This window comes from Frankliniella occidentalis, unplaced genomic scaffold (genome assembly GCF_000697945.3).
Source record: "Frankliniella occidentalis isolate FOCC.00 unplaced genomic scaffold, Focc_3.1 Scaffold94, whole genome shotgun sequence".
Classification (NCBI taxonomy): Eukaryota; Metazoa; Arthropoda; class Insecta; order Thysanoptera; family Thripidae; genus Frankliniella; species Frankliniella occidentalis.
The window spans coordinates 1041634-1052959 of NW_026267223.1; the positions used below are offsets into that span (position 1 = coordinate 1041634).

Sequence of the window (11326 nt, forward strand, 5' to 3'; positions counted from 1 at the left end):
TATTTCTTAATTATAATACCCAAATAATTTATTTGGTAGACATATCGAATCTGATAAAGCACTTTATTACAAGCATTTACATAAAATGAGAATACAATTTAATTAAACAACGAATTGTTTCGTACATCGCCTGCCTGGCTGGGCCAGCCACTGCCAGCACATTCTCATAGCTGGGTAATCTGACTCCATTAAAATAATACACTATATGCAAACTTAACACAGTGTCATTTACTCTCTCTTAAATAATTGGGGTTCCTGACCTCCAACTTTTAAAGACTTTTCTCTAATGGTAAAAACATTTTTTACCCCACCTCTTAGTTCCCATCAGACATAATAAAAACAGAAGATCTTTTATAAAAGAAAAGTAATAAATAATGTGAGGATCAAATTGTAATACCAGCCTAATGTGATCAAAGAAGGTATGATATACACTGAGGATGGTTACACGATGTTACATTAGGTTACAGAAGTTAGGTAATATGATCTAATGAAGTGCCAGGAGCAGGAGTGCGAGTCAAATGGAGGGATGTTCAAACTCCAGTTAAGCACGTACAGCCACTAACAAAAGTGCATAAGACTGGAAACAGAAGGTTTTAGTTTGCCCCTTTCAGATTCTTGAGAACAGTTCATACAAAATAGTATTGTACCTGGCTATTCCTTAGAATAAGCTGCCGCTATCACACTCCTTTTTCAAGTATGCAGATGTCCAATTAATTTGAAATATTTGAAAAAGTTAATAAAAAACTGAAAAATCATAGGTATTCTGTTTACCTCATCCACTGCTTATCCTGCGCTCCGCACATTTTGTTTCAACTGACTAGGTGAGCTTTAATTTCATTTTTTAGTAGCACACATGCTTTAAAATTTGTTACAAGTAAAAAAAAAGAAAAAGAAACTTTAATATTTCTTAATTATGATGCAATTGTCTGAAGCAGAAACTGGAGCAAGCTGATGAAGATGGTGGAAAAACTTTGCTGGAAACTTGCTAGTCACAACACACCACAGCGCACTGGAGGTATCAATAGCTGCCAACTGCTCCACAACTTTGCTTAGCACCATTGTTCAAATTTATATGTACTATTAAACACAATGGTGTCAGACACACATACACATGTAACATCATTCACACAATCAGCAGTCTTCAGGTTACACACAAATTCATGCACACACTTTCACTTTCAAAGGGTCACTTCGTGCTCATCACACTCAAGCCTTCTTTGCTGCTTTAAATTGATCTATTCTCTATAGCTTATGATAACAAATCTGTAAGAAAGAATAAAAAGTACTGAAGCTGTTAGTACATCAAGATAGAATAGAAAATATTTTGCTGAACCAACAAATCCTACCTGTAACAACATTTGAATCCTGTTTCTTGCTGAGAGTGGAATCGTTGAATGCAGCAATGAGAGGTGGAGGCCCATTGCTGAGTCCATTGTTTGCATTAATATTGGAGTTAATGCAGTCTTCATTAGCCAGGGGACCCAAAAGATCACTACTGCTCACAGAATTGTGCTCAGAAAGGTCTAACAGCACATTTGCTGCATTATTCTGTTTTCTGTAACAAAAGAAAACTTTAACAATATGGAACATTCAACACAAAATATTTTTGAATCATATGAAGTACATGGAATACACATACATGCTGTCAACACCATTGCTATGACCATTGCTTTGACTAGAAGTTGTGGCTGAGGTAACAGATTTTGTGTCTTCAATGGTTTCTGCAGGCTGTGGCTCCTCATTTTCTATTTGATTTAAATCACCATTCTCCTGAAAGACAAAGATGTATAAATTTTAAATCAAGTAACATTCAAGGGAAACAAATGCAACCGCTTCAATCCCTTCTGTACATGACTCGAAAGGTACATTCAATAAAAAGTAAACTCTTTACCCTTGTAGGAGTTGAGGTAGGTGTGGTCCCTTTACCACGGGTGCGCAACATAATAGCTTCCACCCTCTTACGTCGCTCCATGCGCTCTTCTTCTTCTCGTTTCAGCTTTAACTCCATTTCTTTTCTTTGCCTAGAAACATGAAGTAAAGATAAAAGCTATAACCCAACTTTACTTTTCCAAAAAAATTAAAGATTATAGGTATGAAGATCCAGAACATACTTTTCTGCCTCTTCCTTTGCCTTTTTTTCTGCTTCTTCCTTCTCTGCTTTTTGTTGAGCCTCCTCCTCCCTTCTTTTCCTTTCTTCCTCTTCTCTCTTTTGAGCTTCCTATAAAATAAAAAAATAGACAAATCAAAGACAGGAATAAATCAACTCAAATACCTTAGAATGAAAGCCTTTGTTTATAATTTTCAAGATAAAGGATGACGTTGTTCACCTGAATAGCTTGTAGTAGTCGTTGCTCTTCAGACTTACGAGCTTCTGCTGCCAACCTCTCCTGCTCTTCTTCAAATCGTCTTTGCTCCTCCTCCTCTTGTCTTAATCTTTCTTCTTCAGCTAAGCGTTCTGCTTCCTGTGAAAATGAAAGTTACAAGAAAATAAGTTTGCTAGAAGAATTACAGAAGAACTAAATGTAGGATAACATATTTGATGGCTACTACTGAACAGAATACAAGAACTTACTAAGCGTTGTCTTTCAAGTTCAGCCTCTCTCTCTGCTTGCTCTCGAGCTAGGCGTCGTCTCTCAGCAAGAGCAGCCTTAGCCTCTTCTTCAGTAGTTATACGCTGTTTAGCGATCATAGAAGCAGTCATGTCCACTGCCTCTGATAAAGACGTATCATTTGAAATTGGGGCAGATATCGCAGACACTGGGGAAACATCAATTTGTCTTTGAGCTTCCCAGATTTGCTCTTGATGCTGTTGCTCCATTTGGTGGAATGTGAGCTCTGCAGACAACATCGATTGTGCAGAAGGTTCAGGCACAGGTGTGGATGCTTCTTGAACCTGGACTGTGCTCATCTCAGTGGGTGCCAGAGATGTCTGAATAGTAGTAGCAACTGGTAATGACACAAGAGATGGTGCTGGAATAGGTACACTGTCATTGCTCAATGGGGCAGCTTTGAGAGGAGGCTCGGGTGCTTTAGTTTGGTTGGGGGTAGAATCTTGAGGCAGTGTGGGGGCATTATCAGTTCTTGGTGACTGAAGAGGAGTTGCCTTAGGAGTAGGGCGTGGAGATGCCTGAGAAGAACAGAAAACCAAAACAAATGTTCAGAACACTAATGAAAACTGGTCATCATGAATAGAATAAATAATTTTTGCAAGGTGCTGTACCTTGACAGTCTTTGGAGGCTTTTTGGGCGGATTAGAGGTGCTATCAGAGCACGGAATGGCACCATACATGCTGGCAGACATTCGATCTGAGCTAGTTTTTCTTGAACTACTACCATGTCTTGGAACGGGAGGCTTCTCTCCGGCGCCATTGGTGACTACGGCTGCAGCTGCTGAGGCCGCCGCCTGCCTCTTGTGTTCAGAGCTTAAACCTGCCATTAAAAGAAAACAACACATGAAGGGTTTGTAGTATAAGTACATTCCGAGTAGTAGTAGTTGTACGAAAACTAAACTGTTTTATCATTTATCACCCTATTTAAAACTGAAAGATTTATTACTTTTATTTAATAAGAGTAGTCAACTGATCACTTTTCGATCTTTACGAAACTATGGTTTGCGTTGTGCTACTCACTGTGCCTTGGTGGTGGATCCACTGTTACTCCGGTAACGGCGATACTAGCAGGTCGCGGTCTTCTGGGTGCCGCCACTGGTTTGCTACGCATAGGAGCACCTATTGAAGAGCTGACGCTGCTCATGGACTGTTGGCTCATGGCACTCAAAGGCCTTGAGGGGGTTGTCTCTCCTGACCGTAAGCCTGTGTGATTGGACAAAAATAACACAGATTTGAAAATGTGATTTTATGGGCCAAGCTAAAAATTAAATGACAAACCCTTCAATGTACCCCTAATGTTTCAATAGCTTAATAATATTTAAAAAAAATTAAAAAAAATGTATGGCACCAAATTAGGTAGATAATATAATGAAGGCAGAGTAGGCACTGCTCAATGTTATAACTAATATTTCAAGCTACTTTACAAACGTTTAGATTAAAAACCAATCTTCCAGAACTTGAAAACAATTACAGTAAAAAGTGTTCCAAGGTCAAATCTGGACAAGGAGACAGATTCAGTAAGGAATTAAATGTACAATGTCCAACATAGCATTGTCATTTACCTGCGATAACAGTATTGTACCAAATACAAAATAACAACAGAATAACTTTGGTGGGTTAAATCTCCCCCAACAATATTGAGAATACTGTCTCACTACATAATATATAATCATACAATCATTACGAAAGTTTACTTATGTCAATAAAGTAGACAAGCTGGCCAGAGTTTTAGAGAGCAGAGATTAATATCCAGAGTCCATAGCACAAAAGCTTTTCCCAGCATAAAGGTAAGGACACACTCACAAAATCATAATTCTTTAGACATGGGAAGGAGTAAAGCTAGTCATACATAAGAAAATATAAAAAGATCATTGAGCAAGATCACAGAAAAAAATACAATAAAATTGGAGGGAGCAGAAGTCAGCACTGTTCACAAAAGAATACAACATAATCAACAGACAATTCACAGTACTTAAAGGCAGGGGACCATGCCTGATCTGCCTCTCAAAATCAGACAAAACGATAAATACGTAACAACAAAAACAACAATTCAAGAACAAACAAAACATGATCAACACATTTCGCATTGTGTGTCCAAATTTGCAGTGTTGCAAAGAAAAATTTGAATATGAAGGATATTGACGACCAGAATTATCAATCATATACCAAATAAGTAAGACTAGAAAAAATTCTGACAAACACACAAAAAAAACTGAAATTGAAAGTTTGTCCTTACAAAAGTTGGTTAGGAATAGTAAGTCACCTTAACCGAGAGAAAGGTTTGTTCCAAGGAGTTATTATGTCTTCAAAATATGAAGAAAACTGAAAGCAAGTGTTCATAAAAATATGTGCGAGAGTTCTTACCTCAGAAGGCGAGGATTGGAACACAAAAATAATAATGTAACCAATCACCGATGAACACAGATATACTTACAAGATCACGCCCATCACCCTTAAAGAGTTGAGTGGGAAAAAGACAAAAATAAAACAGAAAGAAAGGAAAACCCATGCAAGATGCTGAAATATGAACTTTGAACCAGTTCTGAAGCAGAACCAGTTTATTCATGCGGACATAAATTTATGTTGGTTGTTTTACACGTTAAACTTTAAATGTCCCAATTTAATTATTTCTTTCTTTTTAACTAGAACACCAATTGGCCAAAATAGCATTGCCAACCAGGATGAGGATGATGCACAAAAAACTGAAGCGCACCACACACACAAAACAAATAAAATGTGTCAGTATTGCAATGACACTGCACCAAAAACATTCCGGCCTTAGAATGGCTTTGCGACATAGGATGCTGTTCCAACACCAAGATATGCGAGCATAATGACATGTGTTGGTGGCACAACCACCGAGTGTGATAAGGTTAGCAACAAAGTGTGGTTGGACCATAAATCAGGATACAAAAATAAAAGATGGTCGTTGGAACAATGACATTGTTTTAGAGTGCACCCATGCAAAACTGAGCTTTCTGATTTTTAATGACATTGAAGTGTCAGGGATATGAAACAGCAAGGAAAGTATAGAAGCCACATGCACGACCAAAAGAGATTTTTTGAGGATCAAGTGGGTCAAGTAGATAAGGAAAAGAAAATTAGAGCACATTTGTGTGAAGCATCCTGAACCACAGTAAGTTTCAGACACATGTAAGAAATTGAAGTAAGAAAATGACATAAGTAAGCCCACAATTTTGAGTTAAGTAATAATCCCCTGCTGGATGAATTTTTAAGAGTCTCAAACACATCTACTGAAACTACAGTAAAGCAATATGATACCAATGTCTACTAATATAATTACTGAATGAAGAAGAGGACATGCATTAACACCTAGGCAGAATGATAGGCATTGGAAAAGCCAACCTCATGACACATAAATGTTTCATTGCAAGCTGCTCATCAGGCGAGAGTAATGTCACCTTCATTTAGAATCATCCACAGAGGCAGACTTCTTGTGTAGCTTGCTATTTTAAGAAATGAATTCAACAAAAGAAATATTAAATGCAAAACTGAAAATATAAGTGATAAACAAAAAATTTCCAGAGTCAAAAATATATTATTGACAAAGCAGTAAAAGAGCTCACAAACTGGCAAATCATTCAAATAAAAAGTAGATAAAGAAAATACTTTGAGGTGGCGATTCCTTGTTCAGAAAATTCTCCCCCAGATCAAGGAAGGCATTAATACCATCCATGACCACATTTCCACAACACAAATTAGTGCTGCACGGGGGTATTTTCCCGCGGGCGCGGGCAGTAGGCTACCAGGCAGCATGTCCTTGCGATACGCAGTTTGCTGTCAGTGAGACAGGCCTGATAACAATTCCGGCCAGAAATTTGGGTGCGCAGGGCGACCGAAGAGCTAGAGCAACTACTCGCTCGCTCTCTCACAACACTGGAGCATGTCTGACCATGGCAGCCCCCCACCCGGCTGCGCTCACGCTGTGCTCACAGCAGTGCAGGCTCAGGCTACTCACCTTGCTGCTGGGCCGGCTGCGCCTGCAGGGCCTGCCCGGCCGTGCCCGTGTCGAGGGGCTGGCTCTTGACGGCCTGCTCGCGGGCGCGCCGCCGCAGCCGCTCTGCGCGGGTCATCCTGGGCGGCGGCACCGGGCTGAGGCTGCTCAAGCTGCTTACGCACAGTTGGGTCATGCTGCGGGAGGTGTCGGTGCGCGCAAGCGCAGCACTCCTGCTGCCGCCGGCGCTGGGCCCCGCCCCCGCCCCCGCCACCGACAGGCGGCCGCCGGCCAGGTGGCCCATGGACTTGGCCGAGCTAAGGGTGCCCTTGGCGCCGGCACCGCCCCCGGCCCGCCGCCGCTCGGGGCGCTCGGGAGCGGCGGGGCCAGCGCCGGGACTGGCGGCACCGGGCCGCGGCAGCAGCAGCTTGCGCGGCTGGGAGAGCTGGTCGAGCCGCGACATGGAGTACGCTCTGTTCGGGGCATTACCAGAGGGCCTGCGGCTCTGACGGGAGGACGGCGGCCCCTGGTCGCGGCCCTCGCGCGGCGAAGGGATGGTCGGAATGAGGTCCGTCTTGCGCCGCGCCGCCGTCGCGCTGCGGGGGGTCATGTAGCCGGAGCCCACACCGTCCGGGGAGACGGCGCCCTGGTCGTCGTCGTGGTGGTGCGGGAGGCCAGTGACTGCCCCGCCAGGCACACCTGCGCGCCGGGGGCACAACCTTACTAGCAACATCGTCACAGTCCCAGGTGACCCTGCCTCCACCTCAGGCGTTCAACGCAGTCATTTAACTCCAGTGTTCATTGATCATGTCAACGCTCAAACGAGGATTTTGAATGTGGTGGTTGACACCACAAGTATATTTGGAGCTTGGAGGGCAAGTTTACTGCTTTAGAGTCTGGGTGACTGTTTGAAATTATGAGCACAACAGTTCAGTAAAGTATGGTGTGCTACATGCAGACAAAATGCTAAATATAGATTATAAAGCGCAAGATATATATAATAAGCATTAATACGAATGACAACATACATGAAGAAAAGTGATACATGACAAATGCCAATATGTTAGTTCAGCAGATAATTTAACATAGTATTATTATTCCCTACCCTCCCCCCCCAACCAACAAAAAAAAAATCACAAAAAGCAATCATGAGCAGGAAACATTAGAAAAGATGTAGTAAGATGTAATGATAAAATAAAAATAATCTTTCTTCTTTACATTATTACATCTACACAAAAAAATAGAGGGGGTGGGGAGCAGAAAAAAAGAGAGATTAAAATGACCCGATTTATATGAAAGGCAAACATTCCACATCCAACTTCAAGAGAAGGTAGCGTTTCAAATGCACTTTTCACAAAAATCAGCCTACAAAGCACATTCTCTTTTTCATAGACACACAGTAATTAGTTACTGCCTCTAAGCTTTCCAAATGCAAAGCATTATTTTCACATGCTATTAAGTATTTTGAACAGAATTGAAATCATGTACTGTTAAGTTATATTGTCAAAGGCAAATAAGATAACAGTGATTAAGAATAATTCCTCTCCCTGCCATCTCCAATAGCACAAACAATGTAATCACAGTCTAGACAGATTAAAATTACAGAAACAGTTCACACTTGATGTTCAGAAGATTCGCCAGTGATTGGTTAGTGAAGCAAAAGAATGCCAGTATGTGATAACTCACCACCACCATTAGGTAGAGAGCATATTTGGGCCCTAATTTCTATAGAATTGGGGTGTTGAAGAGGTTCCACCCAAGTCAAAACATCATGAATGTCTGAAATAGTAGGGTGTTACAAATAGACAATAACTTCTAAACATTAGAAGCAAGAGAAAAACAACATAAAGAAAATAACAAGGAAGAATTTTCAAAACACTTTGGAGCATCTCTGTTACATAGCCCCAATAACAATTTGAGCAAAATCAATCTAAAACAATGCTGAAAAGTCAGCATTAGGAAGTTCTAAGTGAACTAAAAATTTAGTTTCTCAATAGGAACAGTAATCAACTGTTGGGGTACTCCATTATACTTAAAAAAGTATGAGGATAGAACAAAATACCTACCTACAATCATGTAATGAAGATGTAAAGCATTGGTATACCATTGGTATACCAGAACTACAGAAAATATCTCACTAAACTACATTTCGGGGAAGCCAGTTCGAGTTTGATAAGCACTTATTTTACAAGGAATACGATATTCTTACTGTAGTACTGTACATCAGTTTGTTTATGGAGTAGCCCATGGAAATAAGCTGAACTAAGCAAGCCTGCAATAAAAAGAGTCTTACCTGGCTTTCGGTCTAATCCAGATGCAGATGTAGCTCGCTTCTTACTGCCATCAAGTTCTCGCTCTGATCCACGCCTGGTTAAGGTAAGTGGCGCTCCACTAAACAGAGTGGTAGTTGATGTTGCTCTGGAGATACATGCAGGAAATATATATACCAGTAAGTAGATTTCATAAATGACATAATACATGCAAACAATCTTACTCATAATGAAGTATTATTAGGTAAAAGTATAGTTGTCACTCACCGGCGAGTAGCCCAATAGGAACCACCTGTGTCAGCAGGTTCTAGCATTCGAGGTGTTGAACTTCCAAAAGCAAACACTATGGAACTCCGCTCGTTCTTTCGTTTCATTTCGATTCTAGCTTCTCTTTCCTAAAAAAAGATTTGACCACTATAGTTATTGTATGTTTGATTTGAAAGAATTCAAAGAGCTTGGAAGAATACCTACTTGATTTTTTCTTAATATAGCTGTTCTCCTTTCTTGTTCTGCTTCTATTATTTGTCTTTTTCGTTCTTCAACTTGGTGTCGTCGATCTCCATCTCTCTGTCTCATATCCTCTATTCTTCGTCTCCGTTCCTCTTCTTTTTGCTCTCGAAACTTTTGGGCAGCTAGAGCCTAAGAAACAATCAAAATAAGAAAATTAGCAAGAGGTCTGTGTTCCTTCTTAAATTTGACTACATCAAAACATTTACCTGTTGCTTGAGCTCCTCTAATTTCCGTTGCCTCTCCTCATTTTGTTTATCACGAAGAACACGGAGACGTTCTTCTCTTTCCCGCTGCAATGCTGCATTTTCTTTACCACCTGAAACAAAATGCCATGGGTATAAGCAGTTTGAAGACACTCGAAACTCAATGCTGCAGTGAAGGTGATCAGAACAAACATGGAGATCGTGTAATTTTGTGTACTATTAAATACTGTGGCGAATACAAAAAAATAAAATCATGTGCACTTTGTACACGAAGAAACATATTATGAGCAAAGTAAAATGCAAGCAGTTACGATGGGTGAAGCACAAAAGCACTCAGAAGGAGTGCCAGTGACAAATACTCTTAAATAACACAAAGGCATGCCATCAACAATAATAATGCAGTATTTATACAATTCTGATTGTTAGTTCAAATTAATTGTTATGGTTAATCACTGAACTACACAACTGATATGAAATTATTATTTAGAATGTGAAATGCACTTCTCTGTGCTACATGCAGGGACAAATTGACAGATACAGTGCTCGTCAGAACCAACATCACTGAAAAAATGCATTCACAATACAAGACAATTTACGTTGCAGTTGTCCAACCCTCGAACATGTTACAAGCTATGAACACACCAATAACTGCTAGACATTCAAAGCTGGCTCTACCTGGAAGTGCATTGTGATTTGCTTGTTCCTGCACTGCCACTTGTATGTTTTGCTTGTCGCCGTCCGGCCCAACGTGCGCGAACCAGTGCAGAGTCTGGCTGTTGGGATCGCGCCTCCCTGCACCATCACCATCACCACCACCATCGTTATTCTCCACCAGAAATTTTAGTCAGATATACAAATAAATTGTAATTATGCTTTCGCAAGCCACATTTAAAATTATTAACAAAGTTTGAATTTGGAAAGGTGCTTGACAATGTTGCCAACTGAATCAATACTGTCAGCAATTAAATGAATTAATAAATGATAATGTAGAAAGATTTACACAACAGTATTCACATGATCCATTTCACTCTATTCCCAAAGCTATGCCTGTAGTTTGTACAGTAAAGAAAAAAAATAGTAATTGTTCAAAAAGGCTTGAAACTTTTTATCTAAGTAGCCAGTTACACACTACTACACTTGTGTAGCTTACAAAAAATTTGGCAATGAATAAAAAGAAAAGGAACTTTAAGCTGCATAAAGACGTGCCAACCACCCTAGGAATATGAGATACAATTTGAAAAGAATAAATAAATGAAAGGCGCGTTGCTCGCGCAGCTTCGTGACCCACCTGGCTTAGCGGCGAGAGGTTTTCCCCCGGTTGCTGATCCCGGCCGTTGGTTCAGGGCATCTGACGTCGCCCCGGCTGCAACACACGAAAGCACACGGATAAGTACCACCGAACCGATCCACCCGCACAGCCCGCACGAGAGCACACGGGGCAGCACAAACACCCTCGCGAGCGGCTAGTTACAGGAGGGGTCGGACGAGGAGGCTCCCGAGGGGGCCCCGGTCAAACACATGGCGCTGGCGAGCAGGGAGGCGAGCAAGGAGGCCACCAGCGCGGCCAGCGCGTCCAGGGCGGCGCGCAGCCAGGCAGCCGACTGCGCCAGGGGGGCCCGCGACCGGAACGCTCCGCCGGCTCCACCAGAACTCGCCGGCATCCTCCAGAAGAGTCCCGCCGCGCGGCCTCTCCGCCCAGCAGCCTACGGGGCCCGCGGAGCCTGCGCAACGGGCCGTTGCGAAGGCGCATCTCCTCCACATCGCCACCCCCAGCGCGGC

The 11326-nt window shown here is 41.7% G+C and overlaps 1 protein-coding gene across 5 annotated transcripts in view; it reads right to left on the reverse strand.

Annotated features, from left to right (window-relative positions):
* Positions 1–44: 44 nt before the first annotated feature.
* The window catches only part of LOC113203952 (MAP7 domain-containing protein 1), a 17972-nt gene continuing 6690 nt past the window's right edge, over positions 45–11326 (reverse strand). The window contains exons 2-18 of one of the 5 annotated variants that reach the window (XM_026418913.2): positions 10836–10910; positions 10223–10339; positions 9551–9660; positions 9306–9473; positions 9102–9229; positions 8858–8982; positions 8251–8343; positions 6589–7263; positions 3630–3812; positions 3221–3429; positions 2573–3127; positions 2328–2462; positions 2112–2218; positions 1892–2021; positions 1640–1770; positions 1347–1555; positions 45–1263 (exon numbers count right to left, since the gene is read on the reverse strand). In XM_026418913.2, coding sequence (XP_026274698.1) covers positions 1250–1263; positions 1347–1555; positions 1640–1770; positions 1892–2021; positions 2112–2218; positions 2328–2462; positions 2573–3127; positions 3221–3429; positions 3630–3812; positions 6589–7263; positions 8251–8343; positions 8858–8982; positions 9102–9229; positions 9306–9473; positions 9551–9660; positions 10223–10339; positions 10836–10910 — 3164 coding nt within the window. In that variant the 3' untranslated portion in view covers positions 45–1249. The remainder of the gene's footprint in view (positions 1264–1346; positions 1556–1639; positions 1771–1891; positions 2022–2111; positions 2219–2327; positions 2463–2572; positions 3128–3220; positions 3430–3629; positions 3813–6588; positions 7264–8250; positions 8344–8857; positions 8983–9101; positions 9230–9305; positions 9474–9550; positions 9661–10222; positions 10340–10835; positions 10911–11326) is intronic. The other 4 variants (XM_026418916.2, XM_026418915.2, XM_026418914.2 and 1 more) reach the window with 4 other exon arrangements.